This window comes from Notolepis coatsorum (assembly GCF_963971535.1).
Source record: "Notolepis coatsorum genome assembly, chromosome: 5".
In the NCBI taxonomy this organism is placed as follows: domain Eukaryota; kingdom Metazoa; phylum Chordata; class Actinopteri; order Aulopiformes; family Paralepididae; genus Notolepis; species Notolepis coatsorum.
The window spans coordinates 202,437,894-202,464,789 of NC_140169.1; the positions used below are offsets into that span (position 1 = coordinate 202,437,894).

General features: G+C 42.6%; 1 protein-coding gene across 1 annotated transcript in view; it reads right to left on the reverse strand.

The window, feature by feature from the left end:
* Positions 1-26,896, reverse strand: part of rab3gap1 (RAB3 GTPase activating protein subunit 1) — a 248,328-nt gene that overhangs the window by 40,537 nt on the left and 180,895 nt on the right. The window contains 2 exon segments of the mRNA XM_084313830.1: positions 598-701; positions 5,239-5,335. Of these exon segments, the coding sequence (XP_084169956.1) occupies positions 598-701; positions 5,239-5,335 (201 nt within the window).

A 26,896-nucleotide genomic window follows, 5' to 3' on the forward strand; every position in this document is an offset into this window, starting at 1 on the left:
CCCATCTTATGTCTTTTTATTATCTGTTTTTTTTATGTCTATTTTATTATTAGTATTATTGCACAATCGAAGTGGGCATGACCACCCGCATTTCACTGTATGCCCTGGTATGTATGTGACAAATAAACCTCTTGAATCGTGATCTTGAATTCCATGTGTCCCTAGGTGACTGTTGCACTTGTTGATTCCCCTTCTCCTCTCTATACATTACACACCTGCAACTGTCACTCAGCCTTTTAACTGTAATTTGACTGTTCTGCATTTAATTTGGTCGTTTGTTTGATCTTGACTTCCAGACGCAAGTCTCTTACCGCTGGGCCTGGTCACATGTTGATGGCTGAAACGCAAAACCTCCTATCTGCACCTATTCAGTCTGTCTGCAAGATATTTTCCAAACGCCAAAAGCAGTGTACTGTATTGGGTATCCTTAAAAAAAATTGCATTCTCAAAGAAAACAACTAATCTTTTTTGTTTTCTCAAAAAAAGTTAAATGTTCAGATAGGAGGTTTTACCATCGATGCCTTGACCAGTCCATGGCGGTAAAGGGCATCCGGGCTAAAGAGGAGCTGGCAGGAGCACAGATCCCTGCCCACTAACCTCTAACTTCTTGTGGTCTGGTGTGGGGTGGCGCAGCAGTTTGCTGGCATGGGAGGTGGCCTGTTGGATAGCCTTCTTTACAGATGGAATGTCCTCCGTCGACTCTGCGGAAAGCAAGAGGATGGAGGGAGAGACAGGACAGACACAGATGCACAATAGAAACAGGACATCAAACACTCACTTAAATCACTACCTTACCGACTTAACTTACCACAGCGCCACCATCTGGCCAACGGCACCAGATTCAACATTGCACTCGCTTGGGTCGTCAGCAATACACAACCGCTGAGCGCAAAGCCGATCGGATGAACAGTTCTTGAGACACAGTTCTACAGACACGCACACAGAGATTCCTTCCTTTGTAGTGTGTTGCCTTAAACAGTCTTTTACGCCGCTAAGCTACCATACTATGATGTGCTTTAGAGAGGACAGTGTGTCCGGGGCCCAGGGTGGATAAAGCCTCTAAGAGAAGGAGCGCTGATACAGAATCTCTGATTAGGCCTCAGGACCAAGCAAACTGCTCTCAGATCAGATAACTATTCTGAGATACATTATGAAATAGGGCCCTGGAGATATGCACTAGTTACAATTCCAATGCAGTATAGTGGCTACCAAATCCTGATTTACGCATTCCTAAAATAAAACCACAAAAATGTAAACCTATTGAGCAACGCACATATTTATGTAAGCCCCATTCAGTCAGTTATTCATTATATGATTCGTTTTATTAGTGCTCATTATTATATATATATATTTTTTTATTAATTCAATTCAGACTACTACCTACTACCATGCCAAGTGGCATGTGCAAGTTAGCAATGTGCATGGTAACCATGATGACTATATCTTTCATCATTTGATTTAGGTAATTATCTCAGTAAATAATTTTACATGCAAACTAACTTGGGATATGCCCTCACTAAATGTAATAATTAGGGCTGGGACTTTATCGCATTAATTTAGATTAATTAACTACAGAAAGAATTGAATCGCATGATGACTTTTCTTTATTGTGTAAGAATGTTACCTTTCAAAGGAGACCAGACTCATGCATGTGCTATAAGTATAAAGTATAATAAATCGCAAAATAACTTTTTTTCTTAGTCTGGTTTGTTCATAAAAAAAATAATAAGAGAAATTGAGATCAATCAAGAGTTTTTTTTTTCAATGGTCAACTGTTCTGGAATGTACTTGAAAGTACTGCGTTTAACTTTTACCTCGAAAGTCCAAAAGGTCCTTTGCGCTATATATATATTATTCCTAAAATTGCTGCACTTTGTTAAAAATTGCATTGATCTGTTGGTCTGTGTAGTAGCTAATACAGGATTTTGCTGCTTAAATGTATGTATAATGTATATTCATTGATTCACTCGTATACCGACATTTATTTGAATTGAACATTTTTGCTATTCGCATAAAATATTGATATGCGATTAAAATGTAATTAATTTAGATTAATTAACTATAAAGTCTTGAATTAATTCGATTAAAATGTTTAATCGAGTCCCACCACTAGTAATAATCCATTGGTTATAAACGACCAAATAGCTAATAAACCACAACAAAGAATGATATACCCCAACGTAGGAATAAACTAGCGCTGCACGATTTGATGAAAGAGTGTGATTGCGATTATTTTGGACAATATTGCAATAGCAAATTGTGATTTATGAAATGAGTCTACTTGCTTGGTTATGAAGGACAATGCAGAGATTACTGTGTATTCTTCAACTCAAAACAAACTAACTTAACCATGTGCAATTTCTATGTAAAGAAAAATAGGGCAGTCAATATTAACACTTTGAGTGCCAGCCACGGCATAATTCGTTATTTCATGCCAACCGTTGAGTGCCAGAAACGAGATATGCCGCTTTTTTTAATCGTTATTTTTTTATTAGCGATTTCCATTCATATTTCATCAATCTAGCCTCACGTTACCACTGGCACTCTCTCTGAGCTCGAATTGGGAAAATACCGCCCCCTATCGCCTCTCCAGATGGTACTGCACCCCATTGGATTGGACTGAATGAAACGCATGGGAAAAAAAGAGTCCGGATTCCACATTCTACTTGTCAGGCAAGTAACCGGAGACAATCCCAGTCATCGCCCACCATCAGAACAGCGTGGACTATGTCTTTCGACCACCCAGCGTTGGATCAATAAACGCGATCGATATTTGGAATGGCGATCAGGAATTGGAATAATCTTTTTGGAGAACATCTGATCTGAGGTAAGGAATCTATTTTACCAGTATTGGAATAATCAGAGCTGTTTTCACTTATATATCAACGTGTCCCATATGTGTGTGTGTGGCTGTGAGTGTGTGTAGCTGATCAGAAAATAAGATAAACGATTTTTCAGCCCGTTTCTATAGCGTGCATAAGTACACATATACTATCGATAATCTAGCATTTATTTGAAAACTATTCATAAATAGGCCGAAAAATGACAATGTGTTTTGTGTATTACAGTAAAGCGCGATTCCTGCAGAATCTTTTTTTTTCTGAACGTTTCAAAAAACAAGCGTTTTTCAAAATGGTATAAAATGGAAATGAACCGATTAACAAACAATCCGTTTGGACAATGTTGACTGCAAACAAGTCATTGATAAGCGACGGTCGTATTAGACACATAGCCATAATTTAAGATATAGTTTATGCGTTCAAAAATGTGAGCGCTCTGTCATTGAATAGAGCGTCGACACTCAACAGGGTATATAGGACTGGCACGGCTGGCACGGAAAGTGTTAACATGTTATTGACACATAATACAACGTTTCCGAATGGACTTTTGGATTAAACGAAGTTGTATGCAGTGACGGTCTTTCCCAGCGGAAAACAATTTACTCAACGTTGAGCTGGGCACCCAATTCTTTACATGTATCTCTGTACTGTACTTCTTGTATTGTTCTATATTGTCGTATTGTGTTATATATCATGGGATGTTTTTGTGCCACATTGCATTGCCTGTGTTAGCCTTTTATTGACATGTACAGCACTTTGGTCAACTGTGGTTGTTTTAAATGTTCTTTATAAATAAACTTTGAGTTGAGTTACACAGGTCGAGCTACAGTACGCACACTTTGCTTGCTTGTTAGATAGCAGTGTTGATAAGAAGGAAGCCATCTGCCAACAAAGATGCTGTTAATTAAATAGCAAATCGCAGCCTTTTTTGTGGTTCTATAATTGCACAGGCCGACATCGTGATTGCAATTGCAATTAAGGCTGAGACAATATGCAATTTGAATAGATAAATCGGGACAAAATTATCGATAAATAGATTATTTTATTATTATAATTTTTTTAAATATTTGTATTATGATTATTACGGCATCTTCCTGATCGCTACTGGCAGCACACTCAGTACGACTCGCTGCCATGGGCCAACTACAGCATCGCAAAAACTACAGTGAGTGCACGTGACACACACACAAACTAACGTTAAATATTTTTTGTATTCTTTTCTTTTCTTTTTTTACACATGCAAAAAAAACGATAAGTGACGCCACTTATCGATTTCACGCAGTTATCGATAAATCGATAAGTGGTCTCAGCCTTAACACTTTGAGTGCCGCCCTCTGTGTACTATTTACCCTGTTGAATGCCAAAACCCACTTCAATGACAGAGCTCTCAAACTATATCTTAAATTATGGATATGTGTCTAATATGGCCGTCGCTTATCAATGACTTGTTTGCAGTCAACATTGTCGATTTTTTTTTTTTTTTTTTTTTTTTTTTTTTTTTTTTTTTTTTAAATCGGTTCATTTCTGTTTTATATTATTTTGAAAAACGCTCGTTTTTTGAAAGTTTCAGATTCAGAAGTTTAATATTCTGTGATAAACGCCCTTTACTGGAATACACTGGAATACACAAAACACGTTGTCATTTTTCGGCCTATTTATGAATCGTTTTCAAATAAACGCTAGATTATCGATAGTATATGTGTACTTATGCACGCTATAGAAGCGGGCTGAAAAATCGATTATCTTATTTCCTGATCGCACACACACACAGACACACACATAGGGCACACGCTGATATGTGAAAATAGCTCTGATTATCCCAAGACTGGTAAAATAGATTCCTTACCTCAGATCAGATGTTCTCCAAAAAGATTATTCCAATTCCTGATCGCCATTCCAAATATTGATCGCGTTTATTGATCCAACGCTGGGTACTGGAAACACACATTCTCCGCTGTTCTGGTGGTGGGCAATGACTTCGATCGTCTCCGGTTACTTGTCTGACAAGTCAAATGTGGAAGCAGGACTTTTTTTTCTCCATGCGTTTCATTCAATCCAATCCAAAGGGGTGCAATACCATCCAGAGAGACGATAGGGGGTGGTATTTTCCCTGTTCGAGTTCAGACAGATCCCCACTGGTAACATGAGGCTAGATGAAATATGAATGGAAATCCTGAATAAAAAAAATAATGATAAAAAAACGGCATATCTCGTTCCTGGCATTCAACGGTTGGCATGAAATAACGAATTATGCCGTGGCTGGCACTCAAAGTGTTAAGATGGTGTGAACTAGTCCCGTTCCGCTCTCAGTGACCACGCCTCGCACACAACGTTAAGCCTAAAACAAAGCAAAGACCAAGGACCCAAGCGACGCCTCCATTGAGATCTGCTCTCTCACCCTCTTCCTTCTCCTTCAGGATAGCGGCGTGGAGGACGCAGGCCAGCAGGTGGCGCGTCAGGTCTGCCGGTTTCTGCACCGCCAGGTAGTGGAGAACCTGTGGGGGGGGGGGGGGGGGGGGAGAAGGCAAACTTCAGCTCTACCCGGCTATATATATATATATCTATATCTCTCTCTATATCTCTTTCTCTCTCTCTCTCTCTCTCTCTCTCTCTCTCTCTCTCTCTCTCTCTCTCTCTCTCTCTCTCTCTCTCTCTCTCAGTGCATGCTGGGAAGTGAGATTGAAGATTGGAGATTGGAGGTGCGTGAAAGTAGAGTGCGTTTTTCTATCTTTATCTATCTATTTAGTTAATTTATTTATGCAATATTGTAATTATAGTGTAGTGTTAGTTTGCTGTGTGTTTGGTGTGTACAGGGTTAAGTGGGAGTGTGTTTGTTTAGCAGTCGGCCAGTCTGTGCTACTGGCTGGCGTGAGACGCCAGTATGGATTTTTCCAGGCTCGGGAGAAAGCATGGCGTTAAAATATCTGTTCCTAATGTGTCCATAGAGGACTGCAGCTTGGCAGTGGCTGAAGTTGTTGGGCATAAAAGTGTTAAATCAGCTGCGAAAATGAACGGTGGAGTGGTGATTTTCTCGATTGTTTGGACAAAGTGAACACTGTGATAGACTCAGGGATTAGTGTTGATGGCGCGTTCATTGCCGTGGCGCCTCTCTCCACACCAGGCAGAAGGATCAATATAACCAACATTCCACCGTCAGTGACGAAATATTAATAAGTCAACTTGCACGACATGGGAGGATAATTTCCCCGATAAGGAAATTGTCGTCGGGATGCAAATCTCCGCTTTTGAAGCATGTTGTCTCACATAGACATCAGGTTTGAATGATTCTCGAGAACAATGGAGAAGTGCTTGATTTAGTTTTTAAATTAAGAGTTGATGATTTTGACTATGTCGTTTTTGTGAACTCTGGAAACTCAAAGTGTTTCAAGTGTGGAGAGGAGGGACATATGGTGCGTGATTGTCTGAGGGGAGAGGCGGGAGGCGCACAATCTCAGCCCCTGGAGGAACGCAGGGCTGTGCGCAATGCAGGTACAGAAGAGGGGGGAGTGTGGCAGCGTAGAGCTGCGAGCAGTGTAGGTACAGAGGAGGGAGTGAGAGACGCATGGTCTCAGCAGCGCAAGGCTGCGAGCAGTGCAGGTACAGAGAAGGGAGGAGTGAGAGACGCTACTACCCCCTCAACCAGTGGCGACTCCGAGGTAACAGGGGAGAATAGAGGTGGTTTGGTCCCAACACCGCGTCGGAGAAAGAAAAGAGATAAGGAAAATATGACAAGTGACAGTGAAATAATAGGAAAAAAGCCGAATGTGGTGGATAATGAAAACAGCCAGAGAGTGGAAAATGTGACAACAAGTGACAGTGGAATAGTAGGGGAAAAGCCGAATGTGGTGGATAATGTAAACAGCCAAACAGTGGAAAAGGTGACAACAAGTGACAGTGGAATAGTAGAGAAAGAGCCGAATGTGATGAATAATGTAAACAGCCAGACAGTGGATGTCAACAGTGGTGGGGTGGAGAAATATATACCTGAGTCAGTTGAAAAGGGAAAAGAAAGTGACAATAGTGGCTCTCAGGCTAAAAAAGGAGAGGAAAGTGTTGTCAGAGTGTCAGAAGGAGGTAGAGCAGAATGTAGAAAGAGCTGATTTGTCCAGCATGGATGAGGGTGAGGAGGATAATCATAATGTTGACACAAGTAGTGGAGAAGATGAGTTTCTCACTGATTCACAAGTGCCTGAATCACAACAGAAGAAACAGTATACAGTTAAAGAGATTCAAAAGTTCTTGCAAACAACAAAAAACATAAAGAAAGTAGAAATTAGAGATTATTTTGAAGATGAGGAGATGTTTGTTAACTCAGCAAAAATTCAAATGAGAACTAAGAATAATGGGGGGTACACTTCCCAGGAGGTGTTTAGGCTGAGGAAAATTGTACAGAAGCACAATAAAAGACAAAATGAAGGGAAACCAGAATCCAGGTAGTTTAGGACGTTTCCAGTGTTTTCTTTTCTGTTGTACACTCCTTTTAGAGATAATGAGTGATATAAAGGTTTCCACACTCAATATAAATGGAGCCAGAGATATGAGGAAGAGAGCAAGCATGTTTGAACTCTTTAAATTGAAGAGATGCGATGTAATGATGATTCAAGAAACGCACAGTGACCCTTTAAATGAAACTGACTGGAGGAGAGAATGGGATGGGGAGATTGTTTTAAGCCACTTAAGTAACAGTAGTGGAGGTGTGGCTGTCCTTTTCTCCAGAAATGTTATGCCAAAATATAAGCTGCTGTCTAAAGTCCTAGCCAACAGACTGAAAAGGGTGATGGACCAGGTCATCCACAGGACACAAACGTACTGTGTGCCTGGCACATTAATGACAATGTGTCATTAATTCGAGATATTTTGGAAGTCTCTGGTTCAGCAGGTTTTGATGCGAGTCTGGTTTCTTTGGACCAGGAAAAGGCTTTTGATCGGGTTGAGCACCAGTACCTGTGGAAAGGTTTGGCCTCAGCCCTGGATTCATTGCCAAGATTAAGGTGATGTATGAAGACATTGAGAGCGTGCTGAAAATTAATGGTGTTTTGAGTAAACCTTTTAAAGCAACTCGGGGTATAAGACAGGGCTGCTCTATGTCTGGTATGCTGTATGCTTCTTCCATTGAACCTATGTTGCACAATGTCTAACATAAATGGCCTGTTTTTACCTGATTTTAATACAAAATTTATTTTATCTGCATATGCAGATGATATTGTTGTGATCATTAAAAATCAGCAAGATGTGACTGTTTTGGGCAACATTGTTGAACATTTTGGAAAGATGTCAGCTGCGAAAGTGAACTGGGCAAAGAGTGAGGCTGTAGCAGTTGGGAGGTGGGCGACAGGTCTTCCTCAGTTGAGAGGAGGTTTATGCTGGAAGAGGGGAGGCTTAAAGTACCTGGGGGTTTACTTGGGTGATGATCAGACGGTACAGAAGAACTGGGAAGGAGTGGTAGAAAAGGTAGAGGGGAAGTTGAACAAGTGGAGGTGGCTGTTACCCCAAATGTCTTACAGAGGGAGGGCTCTGATCATTAATAACTTGGTTGCATCAACTCTCTGGCACAAGCTAAAATGTCTGGAGCCCCCTGCTGGATTACTAGAAAAAGTGCAGTCTATAATGGTTAGTTTTTTCTGGGATAATTTGCATTGGGTGCCACAGAGTGTACTTTATCTGCCGAAGGAGGAGGGGGGTCAGGGTTTAGTGCACCTGGAGATTAGAAAGGCAGATTTTAGATTGCAGCATATCCAGCGGTTTTTAATAGGAGGTGACAATGTTGTCTGGAAACATGTAATGAGTGCGATTACCCTCTGGAGTCTAGACGAATATGCTCCTTCTCCTTAAGAAATTTAAAAAAAAATGTTTTACATAATATGAAACTACAGGTTCATACCTTAAAAATAAGGCATCAATTGTAAAATTCGAACCGATAATTTTTTATCAATGTCCTATGAAACATTCTGGTACAATCCTTACCAATTTGCAGCAAGAGGGTCTGAAGAGAATTCACTGAATTCAGCTAAATGATAGAGGAACTACACTCCTTCCCAGAATGCAATGTGATGTCAATGTCACTAGACTAATTCACACCTGGAACAAAGGCCCTTTGTTCCTTTGTTATTCCAATGACTGGGTCCAGGCAGGCCTACATTGACACACACTTTGATTTGATGCCATGTACACACACTAGGGGCTAGATCCACAAAGAATGGATTGCACGGAGAAAGTTGCACCCTTACTTACAATTCATTATGAATTGAAAATGGGGGACCCTGATGTAAACAAGACAAAAGTCTTTCTCTGGTCTGCATCCCTTTAACACTTTGATTGCAACGCAGTATGCCCATCCTTATGCCCAGTCTGCCAGCGTTGTAACCCTATGGAGATGTTTACCTTCTTTGCAGGGCTATAACTTTTTAAATATTATAGCTATATCGACATTACTATGGCCCATTCAACATCGGGTATCTATCGTTCCGGATGTGGGAACGTTATATTTTTTCATTCATACATTGTTGTGTTAATACCGTCGAGAACATGTTTTTAAGGTTTTCTGCTGTAATTCCAAAAACGCAAGTTATAGGCCCTGAAGCATATGATAGATTATCGATTGGCGTTTCTTTCCTATACACGCTATATTAAAAAATTCAAATGTATATGATCGGTATACATTATGCTTCATCATGCGTGAAGGAAAGGGGGGGGGTCGTTTATAATTCCTTGATAGTCAGTAACGGCTTTATTTAGTATGGGTTGATATGTTCATCAGATGAATTGCCGTGAAATGAATAAACAATCGGGCTGAAAATAACGTTATATTCCTCTTACCGTTCACAGATGAGACTGGAGGAAAAATATTCCAATTATTTGACGTCGATCTGCTAGATCCATTTCCCGTTTGTATGACGCAATAAACGCCGAAATCATATTGATTATTGCGTTTCGAAAGTGATCCCATGCACTCGAGTGTTTGTCTGGATCCACGTAACAAGATATTACTGCCGGAGGATGCACCAGCGCCACTTCCGGTTTGGCTTGGAGTGTAACTCGCCCGATCATCCCCCAGGCGGTGGTATTGAGGCGTTGCAATATCAGACAGGGTCCAGCTGCAGTCCCGCAGGGAGGCTGGATGAATTATGAATGCCATGGCGAAAAAATGAAATATTGATCCCAAAAACGTGTTTATTCGTTGCATGGCGGGCAATAACGAATTATCACGTTGTTGGTGTCCAATGTGTTAACAATTGTGTGTATTGAGCCATACTATATTGTACCCATTCTGCAATCTGTTAATAAAATGTTCATTCAATCAATCACAAGATTGATTGATTGATTGAATGAAAATGTTATTAACAGATTGCAATCTGTTAATAAAATGTTCATTCAATCAATCACAAGATTGATTGATTGAATGAAAATGTTATTAACAGATTGCAGAATGGGTACAATACAGTACGGCTCAATACACACAATTGTTAAGGGGATGCAGACCAGAGAAAGACTTTCATCTTGTTTACATCAGGGTCCCCCATTTTCAATTCATAATGAATTGTAAGTAAGGGTGCAATATTGTGGATCTAGCCCTAGGTTTACCTGAAAACATTAGATATAATTAGGGATGCCCCGATCACGTTTTTTGCCACCGATACCGATCACCGATCGTCGTGAGCCATATCGGCCGATACCGATCCGATAGTTTTTGATTAAAAAAAATGTAAAATTATTTTATATAATTTTTATTTTTATAAAATATATATATTATATAATTAGACTTGTACTTGTATTATCTGCGAGACATCGCCACCACGCAACAAGCTCCACTGTCTGTGTGTACTCGAGTAGCCTCCAGCTACGGACAGGATTCTCCGGAGCTGCAGCTGGACCCTATACTCGAGTAGCCTGCAGCTACGGCCAGGATTCTCCGGAGCTGCAGCTGGACCCTATTGATCACATTCAACAACATGCCCTCAGCTCGAATACGCATCGAATGAGTGTTATAAAACATTGATATCAGGAGCTATCTGTGGCTACTGCTGGCCGGCTATATAACGTTGATACAGCGCCTCAGTGAACTATTTAGTTCAGTGGGACATTTCGTTTTGAACAGTGAGCTGGTGTCAGCTAACGTGAGCTAGCGGAGGTATCATACACGTCTCTACTAGACTTGCTGGAGCGTTTGTTGATGTCAGGAGCTATCAGTAGCTGGCCGGCTAGATACCGTTCGGTTAGACAATGCCTCATCATGTATTGGACTGGAAGTGAATGGTTGACTGGGTCATTTTGTAATGGTAGCTAACATTAGCTCAGGGAGGTCCCGTCCCACTAGACTAGACTAGACCCGTGTTTACATGCGTGCGGGAGGAGCTGGAGCAGACGCCGCAGCACTGTGGGTGTCTGAGACAGAACTCTACTGTACTGATTATCGGCCGATAGCGATCGGTGGCCGATCGATCGGGGCATCCCTAGATATAATAGTATAGTAATATAATATAATAGATAGAGAGAGAGAGAGAGAGAGAGAGAGAGAGAGAGAGAGAGAGAGAGAGAGAGAGAGAGAGAGAGAGAGAGAGAGAGAGAGAGAGGGGGGAGAGAAAAAGAGAGAGAGATACAGAGAGAGAGAGAGAGAGAGAGAGAGAGAGAGAGAGAGAGAGAGAGAGAGAGAGAGAGAGAGAGAGAGAAAGAAAGAAAGAAAGAAAGAAAGAAAGAAAGATACAGAGATATACAGAGAGAGACATTTAATATAATAATAATTATTATAATTATTATTATTAAATAGAATACTTTTCTATAGGCTAAAGAGCATTGAGAGAAAAATTAATTCGTTTACATTAAAGAAAAACACAGATACTGTAGTTTACACTGTAAAGATATGACTGTCTGAGAGTTTAATCCCTTTTATTGTATTTTCTGTGATCTGATACTCTGTTTGTGTACTGTAATGCTATTTGGAATTATTGTGTGTAGTGACCCGGCCTGCTATCATCACAAAGCCCTGGCCTGCCAAGAGCTGGACCTACAAAGGAGCCTCTTTTGTCAACTCATAATGAAACTTGCTGACATCTCACACTCTGACATCACAAACCCTAGCCAGCCTCAGAAGATTAGACCTAACCAAATTATAACCAAAGAAAAAGATAAATACATTACTTATTAGAATCAACTCACACAATCACAACACAAATTAGAAACATATTTGGCCCTAAACAGACTGTATACTGTGGCAGACTACCTCAGCACAGTAACTGATAAGAATCTAAGAAAGAATTTGACAATGTACAGACTGAGTGACCATGGTTTGGCAATAGAGAAGGGCAGACACAGACAGACCTGGCTGCCCAGAGAGGAGAGGCTGTGCTGTCTTTGTGATGAGGGAGCCGTAGAGACAGAATTACACTTCCTAACACAATGTGAAAATCACAGAAATATTAGGGAGGAATTCATTCCAAAAAATTGAAATAATTTCCCCAGAATTCCAAAATATGACAGAAGTGCAGAAATTGCCATTCCTCCTGGGGGAACAGAAATAATGTGCAGTTTTAGCTGGGGGGGGGGGGGGGGAGGGGGAGAGAGAGAGAGAGAGAGAGAGAGGAGAGAGAGAGAGAGAGAGGAGAGAGAGAGAGAGAGAGAGAGAGATTGATTTTGATTTTATAAAAAAACTTTATTCTTTACTAAAAACACTCAAGATGCAACATAAACTTTCAACATTAAAATACTCTACAACCCAAACAACAAAAACAAAACAAACAAACAAACAAAACAAAGAAAACAAAACACAAAAAAAAAAAAAAAAATCACAACAAACAAATCAATTAGGGACAACACTGCTTAAACTGAACCAAATTGTCACTTAGAACTTTTCCCCCATATGGAGGGGGGGGGGAAAAAAACTCTACACGATCCAAAAGTCTGGGTATATCAACGAGAGACACACCGGAGAGGCACTGTAGCGTCTCTGTCTTCACCTTTCCCCTTTCGGTACAACACAACAGGCCTTTGTGCGTGTCTGACAGACTCCAGTCACCACCCATCTCGTGGATAAAACGGGCCGCTTCGACAGCCGACCCTCCTCCTTCATCCTTATCACGTAAGCTCCATTTCAAGTTTGAAGTCGTCCTACCGTCCACCCTTCTTATATCATATGGCCTCAATGATGTCAGGGGCCGAAACCAGAGCAGGGGGACCGAGATGCCCTCTGGACCGACATCCTCAGTAGACATTTTGTAACCCTCGCCTCCCCGTCCGAGGCCGCCTTTTCCTTCCCGGTCCAGATGCCGCTCCAACCTCACCTCCCACACCCCCGTGCGGAGACTGGCAGCCCCCAGTGACTTCCCATCTTCCATCACCCTCCGAGGCTGAGCCAGTAAAATGTTCACACAGTTCCACAAATGCATACGAGTACATGAGATGATCAACCAAAGTCTCAGCCTCCAGGCCTCAGCATCAGGACACCATGAAACGTCCAGTCCTAAGTGACAACACACCAGTCCCGTCAATAAAAAAACTCTCATTTCAGAAATAAAAAATAAAAATAAAACAAAACAAAAACTACACCTATTCCACTCCAGCCCCCTCCACACTGGGGCCCTGTATTACCTTCTGTACAATCTTCCTCATCCTGTATATATCTGTGTCAACAAAACGACCTTCTCCTTTAAACCTCATATGTTCCTTTGCTGCTGCAACAAACAAAATTGTATCTGGAAAAAAATCTTTCACCTCCACACTCTTCCTGTTCTTTGTCAACTTTAAAAACAGTTTCATTGCCTCCATTGAATAGGAATAACCATCTTCCACATATTCATCATCACTTTCCACAAAGTCTGCCCATAAAACGCCCCTGCGTACTCTGCGTACTGCTAAGTTCCTCCGTCACATCTGCCTTCTTAGCTTGAGAGCTCGACACCCCAAACACCTCAACCTTCTCCTTCTGCCTAGCAACCCCCACCCCGCCGTCCCCCTCCCCCATGTCAATATCCTCTACTTCCTCCACCCCGACCCCCTCATCATCTGCAGCTACCCCAGGTACACTCCCCACATCTGTAACCCCTTCCCGCCACGACCCCCCCCCCCCCTCATCCTCATCCCCTTCTCCAGTCCCTTGTGTCTCAACAGATCCACCCTCCACCTCCGTAATCCTTCCTGCCACGACCCCCCCCCCCCCCCCCCCCTCATTTCCATCCCCAGCAACTGTCCTCATTACATCAACAGGTTGCTTCGTACCTGCTACACCGGTTCTGTGACCCTGCAGCTGGATACCATCCGCTGTGTTACTGACGGTCTGCACAAGGACACTATTTACATTGCTGGCGGTCTGCAGCGGGACTCTGTTGTCGTCACCGCTCGCTGCTTTGCGCTGCAACACTCTGCCCTCCTCTGTACCACTACTTGCGCTGAGCCCAGCCCCGCGCTCGTCTCGGGTCTGAGGCGGAGTTCGCCTTGCCCCTCTCCCCCTCACTCTCTACACCTGCACTACGCGCAGCTTCAACTGAGATCACCGTCCCCGTTGCGCTATGCGCATCCGTGACTGGGATCACCGTCCCCGCTGCACTGCGCGCAGGCTGAGACCGTACGCCTCTCTCCCCTCTTCCCTCACACAATCTCGAATTAAATGACCCTCTTCCCCGCAACGGAAACACCTTGAGGCTTCCAGAGTTCACAAAAACAACGTAATCAAAATCATCGACTCTTAATTTCAAAACCAAATCAATCTCCTCTCTGTTGTTCTCGAGAATCATTAAAACCTGGCGTCTATGTGACACAACATGTTTTAACAACGGAGATTTGCATCCAGATGACAGTTTTCTTATCGGGGAAATTATCCTCCCATACCTTGCAAGTTGAGTTATCAGTACTTCGTCACTTATGAACGGCGGGATGTTATTTATATTAACCCTTCTGCCTGGTGTGGATAGATGCTCCACTGTAATAGACACATCCTCGATATTGATCCCCGATTCAACAACCGAATGCACCTTCTCAAGAGCAATCTAGAAAAATGACAATACTACCGCTCATCTTCGCGGCTGATTTCACACTTTTATGTCCAACGACTTTACCTATTGCCAAGCTGCAATCCTCTACGGACACATTAGAAGCATTAATCTTTATACCATGCTTCCTGCTCATTTTGGCAAACTCCATACTGGCGTCTGACGTCAGCCAGCAAACGAGCCTGGCCGAACGCGACTTCCAAACAAACAATACACTCCCACTTAACCCTATACACACCAAAACACACAGCAACCCAACACTACCCTTATAAAACAATATCCCATAAACAAATTACCAAAATAGACAGATAAAGATAGAAAAAAAACTCACTACACCTCCAACCTCCAACCTCTCCAATCTCATTCCCAGCATGCACCGAGAGAGAGAGAGAGAGAGAGGAGAGAGAGAGAGAGAGAGAGAGAGAGAGATCATCTTTCCATCACAAAGCGCATCGATGCATAAGCTGTCAATTGGAAAGCAGTCCGTGTTTAGACAGCAAGGGCGGGTGACGGGTGACCAAAACACCAAACTCGTCACACAGCAGTGGCTGATACTGTAGTTCACGTAGCCCGCTTGAATGAACTGCGAGAGATGATTCATAACTCGTATACACACTCTGCCATTCAGCACATTATTCTGCGAAGCAGCCCAGCGCACACACACACACATCACATTATTCTGCTTAGCTTAGTTGGAATACTCAGTTAGCCGATAACATTACAGTAGTTAATGTTTTAGCGCGACGTGGGGTATATACAGAGGACTGGCGAGGGTGCAAAGCATGTTAGACTATTGGAACCGCTGCTCGCAGAGTTTTCATTGCACATAGAAGCAGCTCGAGATGAGTTGTTACAGAGCTGCTCCACGCTGCGTGTCTATTATGAAATGACAATTGCGAAGCAGCCCAGTGCACACACATACACACAAAAGCAGAACAGAAAAGCCAATCTGTTGTTTAGAATTTGGATGGGGGGTAGGCTGATACCTCTCACCTCTGCGGGGTGTAACACCTTTTCACAGCGCACACGCCGCTCTTGTGTGTGCGAGCGTGCGTGTATGTGCGTTTCGTGACGCGATGTAGTTCTCTGGCAAACAGAGATAATTACATTCATACCATCTAACAAGAATTAAACGTATTTACAAGTCGTAATTAAGTTTAGCAAGTAAGGGATACATATATATACCATCTCAAAGCACTCGAAATTGTCATTTTTCTATTTTTACCGATTTCTGAAAATAGGCACTTTCTGAGCATTTGGGAGAAATTCTAAATCCTTTTGTTCTCCGCCCACGGGTGCAAACAGGACTTTCGACTCTCAAGGGTTAAGGAGAGTGGAAGGGGTGGGTTTGGATGCATCTCTGTTTTTAACTAACTGTAATTTTGCACATTGGTGTGGAATGTCTCCCTTTTATCAGAGTATTTTTAGAGCATGGTTTTTTATTTAAATGGAACAGACTGGAGCTGGAAACTTCACTGTTCTGGCTGCTAGAAGAACCTTTGATTTATGGGGCCCGGCTAGACATTCAGAACAATGGTAGACCTGGGCTTATCCAGCGTTTGTGCTCAGTGGGGGCAGTAAAACTGAGGCATGTAGTGGATGTAGCCGGGCCAGGAATTCACAACACGGAGGCAGTGGCTTCTCTACTGGGTCTGAGGTCATCCCGTCATACCAGAGACATTTTAAATGCATGGACTGAAAAAATGAGCAGCGAGGAACAAGTCATGTTACGGGAATACTCCAGTGGAACAGAAAGTCCTGACGAGGGGGATCCATTCCCTGAGTTGGGTATTGAAATTGGCCAAACAGGGACTGACGGGACCCATGTTGGGTTGCTCATATGTTTTACCTACGATTCTGTATATGTTAAATGGGGAAACATATGTATAAGTAAGTATCTCTCTCTCAGTGCATGCTGGGAGCGAGATTGGAGATTGGAAATTGGAAGTGCGTGAAAGTAGAGTGAGTTTTTTCTATCTTTATCTATCTAGTATTTAGTTAAATTTATTTATGCAATATTGTAATTATAGTGTAGTGTTAGTTTGCTGTGTGTTTGGTGTGTACAGGGTTAAGTGGGGAGTTTTGTTTGTTTGGCCAGGTTGTGCTGCTGGTTGGCGTGAGACGCCAGTATGGATTTTGTCAGACTCGGCAGGAAGCATGGTGTTAAAATGAATGTTCCTAATGTGTCCGTAGAGGACTGCAGCTTGGCAGTAGCTGAAGTTGTTGAGCATAAAAGTGTTAAATCTGGGGGCGGCTACGTGGCGTAGTGGGCAAGGCGCTCGCCACGAGAGACGCTAGGGCTTGCCTGTTCGAGCCCAGCGCTCCACATTGCTTTCAGTTTAGCTGGTCGTTCATACTAATACACATTGGCCGTATTAGGGGGTGGGAAACTGATGGGTGGGGATCGGGCGTTGTGGACAGCGACTCCTACAGGGTCGGTTGGTGCGCCTGCGCAGTAGAATCAGGAAGTGTCGGGGGGCAGCGTGAGCCTCCCACGCGTTACTCCTCGCCACTGAGAGATCGAGCTGCGCAGGTGAAAAGATGCGACTGCTGTTACCTCAAGTACCGGAGGGGACTTGTGCTATGTATGACTTAGTCCACATTGCAGCCGGCTTGTGGGAGGCAAGAAACAGCGTTCGTGACAGGGGAGGGTTGAATTGGATGATACGAAATTGGGATGGGAGAAAATATAGAAAATGGGAGAAAAAGTGGATACAAAAAAAAAAAGTGTTAAATCTGCTGCGAAAATGAACGGTGGAGTTGTGATTTTCCTAGACTGTCTGGATAAGGTGAACGCGGTGGTAGAATCCGGAATTAGTATCGATGATGCGTTCATTGCCGTGGCGCCTCTCTCCACACCAGGCAGAAGGATTAACATAAATAACATTCCACCGTTCATAAGTGACGAACTATTAACACATTGAGTGCCAGCGACGTCATATCTCGTTTTATCAGCCCCCCCATTGAGTGCCAACGACGCAAAATGTAGTTTGTTTGCCGTATTATTTGTATTGGCGATTTGAATTCATATTTCATCAATCGAGCCATGGGTTAGTGCTGCAGAGTCTCTCTGAGCTCAATTGGGAAGATACCGCCCCCTATTGTCTCTCCCTGTGTAACTGCACCCCATCAGCTCAGACTGATACAGGGGGGGTGGCCAGTTTCCTCATTTTATTTTCCTGTCAAGCCAACTGAAGAGACCAAGTGATCGCCGGCCCTCAGAACAGACGATTATGTATTTACAGTACCAACACTGTAATCAATAAGCGTGATCGATATTTGGAATGGCGATCAGGAATTGGAATAATCTTTTTGGATAACATCTGATCTCAGGTAAGGAATCTATTTTACCAGTCTTAGGATAATCAGACATGTTTTCACGGAGATTTGCCCTATGTGTGATGTGGCTGTTTGGCTGTGATCGCTGATGAGGAAATAAGAGAATCGATTTTTCAGCTTGCGTCTATAGCGTGCATAAGTACACATATACTATCGATAATCTAGCGTTCATTTGAAAACGATTCATAAATAGGCAGACAAATGACAATTCGAGAATATTCCAATAAATGCAGTTTATGGGGGAATCTTCAAATTTTCCGCAAATTTTCGAGAGAACGATAGCTTTTCGAAATGCTATAAAAAGGATATGAACCGATTAAAAAACAATCCGTTTCAACAATGTTGACTGCAAACGAGTCATTGATAAGCGATGGGCAGATTAGACACATAGCCATAATTTAAAACATAGATTAGGCGTTTTTAACGCTAACATTGAAGTGGATGATGGCATTCAACGGGGTAAAAATGTAAACAAGGTCGGCACTGAAACTGTTAATAAGTCAACTTGCACGACATGGGAGGATAATTTCCCAGATAAGGAAAATGTCGTCTGGATGTAAATCTCCGCTATTAAAGCATGTTGTCTCACATAGACGCCAGGTTTTAATGATTCTCGAGAACAGCGGAGAAGAGCTTGATTTGGTTTTAAAATTAAGAGTTGATGATTTTGACTATGTCGTTTTTGTGAACTCTGGAAACTCAAAGTGTTTCAAGTGCGGAGAGGAAGGACATATAGTGCGCGATTGTCCGAGGGGAGAGGCGAGAGGCGCACACTCTCAGCTCCAGGAGGAATGCAGCGCTGCGCGCAGCGCAAATACAGAAGGGGGAGGAGTGTGGCAGCGTACAGCTGCGGGTAGTGCAGGTACAGAGCCAGAGGAGGGAGGAGTGAGAGACGCATTGGTCTCGGCAGCGCAAGGCTGCGGGTAGTGCAGGTACAGAAGAGGGAAGGGTGAGAGACGCTGCTCCCCCCTCAACCAGTGGCGAGGTAACAGGGGAGAACAGAGGTGGTTTGGTCCGCCCAACACCGCGTCGGAGAAAGAAAAGAGATAAGGAAAATATGACAAGTGACAGTGAAGTAATAGGAAAAAAGCCGAATGTGGTAGATAATGTAAACAGTCAGACAGTGGATGACGTAGTGGGAAGTAGTGATGGATGGGTGGGGGGGAATGTACTTGTATTATTTGAAAAGGAAAAAGAAAGTGGCAACAGTTGCTCTCAGGATAAGGAAGGAGTGACAAGTTTGGTCAAAGAGAGTCAGGAGGATGTAGAAGGCACAGTTTTCTCTCAGTCCAGTCAAGTTCTGAGGAAAATGAGTTTCCCAATGATTCTCAAGTGTCTGATTCGCAATAGAGAAAAAGTTATGCAGTCAGGCAGATACAGACGTTCCTGCACACAACAAACAACATGAAGAATGTCAAAGTTGGAGATTTTTTTGAAGATAAGGAGATGTTTATTATTTCAGCAAGAACTCAAATGAGGTTGAAAAACAATGAGGGGTACACTTCCCAGGAAGTTTTTAGACTGAGGAAAATTGTACAAAAGCTCAATAAAACAGATAATGAAGGGTAACCAGAATCCAAGTATTTTAGGATGGATCCTGTGTTTTTTATTATCTGTTTGAGATTATGAGTGATATCAAGGAAGGTAGTAGACCTGGGCTTGGAAAGCGTCTGCACTCAGTTGGGACAGTGAAACTGAAAAATGTAGTGGATGTAGCCGGGCCAGAAATTCACCACAGAGGAAGTAGCTTCTTTACTGGGGCTGAGGACAGCTTGTCACAATAGAGTCTGTTTGAGCGATTGGACTGAAGCGTGGAGCATCGGGGGTCAAGACCTGTTGCAGGACTATTTCAGTGGAACGGAGGGTCCTGATGAGGGGGATCTGTTTCATGCGCTGGGTATCAAAATTGACAAAACTGGACTGACGGGACCCTTCTTGGGTTGCTCATGTGTTGTTCTTGCTGAGATGTATGTGTTGAATGGAAATATGGACACTTTTGAAGTTTTTTGTTGTGTTGCAGAAGGACAGTTGTATTTTAGCACTTTTTTTATGTGAGATCTCATGTGGTTTTAAGTATGATGGGGACACATGTTGCCAGATATAATGTGTAGTTATTTAATTGTAATGAGAATTATGAAAATAAATGTTTTTTCTAAAATCAAAAAATCTCTCTCTCTCTTTCTCTCCCTCCCTCTCTCCCTCTCTCTCTCTCTCTCTCTCAGAGGCTGTCAGGAACCACGGTGAGGTACTTGACATTTTAAAAAGGCATTGTTCTTTTGAGTAAGTGGCTCATTCGCAAGTGGAAGAGTTATGGAGGCCCTGCTGCCGCATAAACACATCGTCGCTGAGCACAGAGGCCGCACTGCATGTGCCTCTTTATACAAGGGAGGAGAGCGGAGGGTCATGGGGGTGGGAGGGGGGGCTGATCTGATTTCACTGTCCTCTAATAATAACAGCCGTAGCCCCCTCGGGCACTCCTGGTCGCGGGGAGAGCGAGGAGGAAAACAGAAGCCAGGTCGCTCGTGTTGCAGGTGACCCCCCACCCCCCCCTTTTCGCCTGGCGACCACGATCACTGCAATCAGAGCGGTGTGACTATATAATATAAGCACTCCTGTTATCTCCCAGGGACAACTTACTCGGAGCGAGATCGGGAGGGAGGGATCGAGGGAGGGGGGAGGGGGGGAGAATTACAAACTATGTCCCTGCACCTGGAGTTTCCCCCATAGAGGCGCTCGGCGTCGCATTGGCTGGCAGACGGAAGAAGGACAAGGGCTAATGTAGTGGTTGTAGGGGACAGTGACTTTCCAGGCTGGCCAAGGTCCCGTGAACTCTATTTAAACCCTCTCTGAGAGGGACAGGAGGGGGGGGGGGGGGGAGGTAGATGTAGATGGGGATGGGGATGGGGGGGGGACCCTTGTCAGGGACGCCTTGTGTTCTGACCCACTTAAAGCGGCTCCCGGCAGCTCTGATAGGCTGAAGCAGAGGGCCGAGGCAGGCAGCTTGCGTGGCACCTGGGTACCGGCCGGCCACCACCACCGAGCTGCCGCTGCTGCTCTGATGTGCAGCGACACGGGAGGTTCTCAGAGAGAGAGAGAGAGAGAGAGAGAGAGAGAGAGAGAGAGAGAGAGAGAGAGAGAGAGAGAGAGAGAGAGAGAGAGAGATAAAGAGAAAGAGAAAGAGAAAGAGAAAGAGAAAGAGAAAGAGAAAGAGAAAGAGAAAGAGAGAGAGAGAGAGAGAGAGAGAGGGGGGGGGAGAAAGAGACAGAGAGAGAGAGAGACAGAGAGAGAGGGGGGGGAGACAGAGAGACAGAGAGATAGAGAGAGACAGATAGAGTGAGAGACAGAGAGAGAGAAACAGAGAGATAGAGAGACAGAGACAGAGAGAGAGACAGACACAGATAGTGAGAGTGAGGGAGAAAGAGACAGAGACAGAGAGAGAGTGAGAGAGACAGAGAGATAGAGAGAGATAGAGACAGAGACAAAGAGAGAGAGACAGTAGGGCTGGGCGATATAACGATAACGATAAATATCGCGATATATTTTAATAATCGATATCGAATATCGAAATTTAAAAAAAATCGAAAAAATCGTTTTTTTTTTTTTTTTTTTTTTTTTTAATATATATATATTTTTTTGTGACCTGCAACAGGGCAGTTTTAAAACCAGAGACAGTGGACAGACTTGTCTTTCTTGCCTGCAACTTAAAGTAATGGCTTTGCTTGTCCAAATGACAATACTGACCAAATTGAGATTTATTTTTCTCTTGTCCATTTATTTTGTTTGCTTTCTAATTTAAAATACAGTTTGAAACCGTCTGTACACAGTAGGCTATGTGTGCTAGCAGAGCTAGTCTCCAGTCACGAGTCACAGTGCACATGTGCGGTGGTTTGTCCACCAAAAAGCGCCAAAAGATCGAAAATAAACTAGCAGAGCCAGAACTGTTCAACTCCCCTGGAGCCACAGCCAGCAGAGAAGCCGGTTTACTTTAGCTTTTAAACCAGCTGCAGCCTGAGAACTGGAGTGTGAGGGGATGTAACACTAAAGATGGCGGCAATGACAAAGAATTGCTGCAAAATAAACATACATGTGTTGTTAAAAAAAAAATAAAAAAATAAAAATACTTATAACAATTCGATAATTATCGATATCGAGAAATATGATAACATTATCATATCGTTATCGCGATATGATTTTTTTCCATATCGCCCAGCCCTAAGAGACAGAGACAGAGAGTGAGAGTGAGAGAAAGAGAGAGACAGACATATAGAGATATAGAGAGACAGAGAGAGAGAGAGAGAGAGAGAGAGAGAGAGAGAGAGAGAGAGAGAGAGAGAGAGAGAGAGAGAGAGAGAAAGAAAGAAAGAGAGACAGAGAGACAGAGAGACAGAGAGACAGAGAGAGAGAGAGAGAGAGAGAGAGAGAGAGAGAGAGAGAGAGAGAGAGAGAGAGAGAGAGAGAGAGAGAGAGAGAGAGAGAGAGAGAGAGAGAGAGTGCAGTAGACTTCTCACTCCAAGCTAGCAGTCGGCCCTAAAAAGAAAAGCAGGCCAGTTGCCTGCTGTTGCCTTTGTTGTTGTTACATTTGTTCTGTGATGTTTGTTCATTGATTGAATACCTTTATACCTTTATACCTCTGAATACCTTTATATATTTTTTGTACAAAAATGCAATCATTTGCTATCAGTTGTTGGAACATACAGGGTCTTTACTCTTCAACATTCGGCCTGAAGAGTAGAGACTCTTTCTACAGGCTATAACAAACAATGACCTTTTAATTCTAACTGAAACATGGTGTAGAGAGGATGTAGCCACACACTGTCCTCCACATTTCAAGTCATTTTGCCATCAAATAAAATAAAACATATTAGTCAGGGCAGAGACTCAGGGGGATTGATAATTTGGTACAAATCACAACTCCACCAGTCAATACAGATTCTAAAATCCGGGAACAATCATATTTGGTTAAAACTAAATAAAGAAGTAATCCCCTCTCAAAGAGATCTTTTTATCTGTGGAATATATGTACCACCCTCTGGGTCTCCATATTACTCAGAGGACATCTTCTCCAACCTTGAGTCAGAAATATGTTTTTATCAAAGTCAAGGTCATGTGCTTGTTTGCGGTGACTTTAATACCCGAACGGGAACCCACCCTGATTTCACAAGTACACATGGAGACAAATTTATATCTGACCACACCATATGCAACCATGTAAACCTGTCCCCTCGAAATAACCATGACACCATAAACAAAAATGGGAAGGACTTATTACAGCTCTGTAGAGGACTGAGTCTCTACCTTGTCAATGGGCGTGTGAGAGGGGACTCACAAGGAAGGTACACTTACTGCTCATCCCTTGGCAGCAGCACAGTAGATTACATGATAACAGATCTGGATCCAGTATCTTTCAGTTCATTCACAGTCAAACCTCTGACCCCACTCTCTGACCACAGTCAGATCACCGCATACATGAAAATAACTGAGTCTCTCAAAAATCCCCCTACACAGCCCAGTAAACTACATAACATCCGCAAATACTACAGATGGTCCCAGAACAGCATGCAGGACTACCAGAGAGCCATCGCCAGTGACGGGATACAATCACTGTTAGATACGTTCCTAGCCACGCCATATTCGAACAGTGTTGAAGGAGTCAACCTAGCTGTAGAACATATAAATTATATATTTGAAAGAACTGCAATAAAGTCCAAATTAAAATGATCAGGTAACAAACAGAGAAAAACTAAAAAGGACCACTGGTTTGACAAAGAATGTAAAGTTCTTAGAACACAGTTAAGAAGAATATCAAACCAGAAACACGAAAAACCACACAATGATACCTTACGCCTCCAATACTGTGAAACACTGAAACACTATAAAAAGACCATCAGAATTAAAAGGAACAAACACGTAAATAAACAGTTATGCAAAATAGAGGACTCTTTAAGCTCTAACTCCTTCTGGGACCACTGGAACTCATTGAATAAAGATAAGCCGGAAGAAATGGCTATTCAAAATGGTGATGTTTGGACAAACCACTTCACATCACTCTTTGCAACTGTACCCCTGAATACAAAAACGGAAACCAGCCAGATATGTGAAAAGTTAAAAAAATGGGAAGAAATCATAAAGGATAATCAAAACCCTCTAGACTTCCCAATCACTGAACAAGAGCTGAAATCAAAACTCCAGTGCCTTAAAGCTAGAAAGGCCTGTGGTACAGATGGCATATTAAATTAAATGATTAAACACAGCTCTGAAAAATTCCAACTGGCTATTTTAAAATTATTCAATTTGACACAAAATCTTGGCTATTTTCCTGATGTTTGGAATGAAGGACTCATAACCCCAATATTCAAGAGTGGAGATAAATATGACCCAAAAAACTATAGAGGTATCTGTGTGACGAGTAATTTGGGCAAACTTCTATGTAGTATCATCAACACCAGACTCATAGAATTCCTTACGGAACACAGTGTTGTAAGTAAAAGCCAAATTGGATTCTTACCAAATTATCGTACCTCTGACCATATATACAATCTTAAAACCTTAATTAGGATTCACGTGAAACAGAACAAAAACTAAATATATTCCTGCTTTGTCGATTTTGAAAAAGCTTTTGATTCAATTTGGCACAAAGGTCTCTTCTTCAAGATTCTAGAAAGTGGTGTTGGAGGAAATACATATGATTTGATCAAATCCATGTACACAAAAAACAGATGTACTGTTAGAATTGGCAATAAAATAACACATTTCTTCACCCAGGGTCGCGGAGTCCGCCAGGGGTGCAATTTAAGCCCAATGTTGTTTAATATATATATAAATGAATTAGCAAAGTTATTAGAACTTTCTACTGCACCCGGTCTGACTTTGCACGATACCAATGTAAAATTGTTGATGTATGCAGATGATCTAGTTCTACTGTCAGCCACTAAAGAGGGTCTACAACAGAACCTAGACATCCTCCACCAGTTCTGCCAGACATGGTCTCTGAACGTAAACATGAAGACTAAAGTCATGGGCCCTCATTCATCAACGTGACGTGGAAAATCTTCTATTTCCACACGTAAGCACAGAATTTAGAATCAGTGCACGCACAAAATAAACGGGATTCACCACGCGTGCGTACGCAGGCTCTACGCACACCTGTCATGATGAATATGACTTTGATCCTACGTTTGAGCTCGTGCACACTTTCACGTATTTGCATACCAAAACCGCCCCGATTAACCATATACGGTAATGGACACCCCCATGAAATGTGGAAGAATGGACTAAACCGAGGGTGTTGTACACTGTCGGATATTATATCTATTAACTTCCTAAAAGACCATTGCTGCCTGGACACCGCAAACACTAATAAAGACCATTAACCACTGTTTTGCCGTTGCCCGTTAGTGTCATTAATGCATGCTGGAATAAGAATGCCTTTCTTAATTTATTTTTAATATTAATAATTATTATAATACAATAAAAGACAGCTCCGTCTTTTAATACACATATATTGTACAGTAACGTCAAATAAATACTACAGTCCCCGCTGAAATAAAGGTTCTGCACGGACATACCAGCAGTGATCTACAGCATAAAAGATAGCCACTTTATAATACTATTCTGAGTAGATAATTCATCTGTATCGCAACAGAGTCACGGATCTGGTCGGGGCAGGTAGCATTATGTCGGGAAAATCCTTATGAAATAAACAAAAGTGAATTAAAGAATTTAAAAACAAAGTTTAGCATATTAAATAGTTTTATAAGCTTTCTGAGTAGATAATTCATCTGTATCGCAACAGAGTCACGGATCTGGTCGGGGAAGGTAGCATTATGTCGGGAAAATCTTTATGAAATAAACAAAAGTGAATTAAGGAATTTAAAACGAAGTTTAGCATATTAAATCGTTTTATAAGCTTATAGCTTTTTTCGTGCTGATTTGAGAAGGTCCAGCTGCAGAGCCGGAGAGCAACTCTCAGGGCCAAGATAGCACTTATACTATTTTGAGAGAGACAGCAGAGAGACAGACAGCAGAGAGACAGACAGACAGACACTGTTCCACAGTGTGTGTGTGTGTGTGTGTGTGTGTGTGTGTGTGTGTGTGTGTGTGTGTGTGTGTGTGTGTGTGTGTGTGTGTGTGTGTGCGTGTGTGTGACTACTAGTCTAATAGTAGAGACTCAGCCCCCCCCCCCCTCTGGACCACCTCCTAGTGAAGACTTCTCTAGGAAGAAGACGAAGATGAGGATTAAGGCGAGACACTGCAGGTGAATAGGCAAATATACTTTTTTTGTTGATTTTGAGATTTTGTTATATTTTGCTTCCTAAACATGTCTTCTATGAAACTAGTGACAATGAAACGTCAATAACACACATTTAGTTGTTCATTTGACTTCATTTTGCCTTTAATGGGGAAGTGCCTCATTTGCATATATAAACATACATTTCAGAAAACTTGTCTCTACTAGGAGGTGGTCCAGAGGGGGGGTCTCTACTGGGAGGTGGTCCAGAGGGGGGGGGGTCTCTACTAGGAGACTAGTGGTCACACACACACACACTGTGGAACAGTGTCTATCTGTCTGTCTGTCTGTCTCTCTGCTGTCTGTCTCTCCGGCTCTGCAGCTGGACCTTCTCAAATAAGCACGGAAAAGCTTTTAAGCTCATAGCTCCAATCTGGGTCCCAAATTGCGGTACAAATGAAGGAGGTGTCTCGGGTAGTGGACTCTAGTTAATATTATGTTCTCTCTGCAAT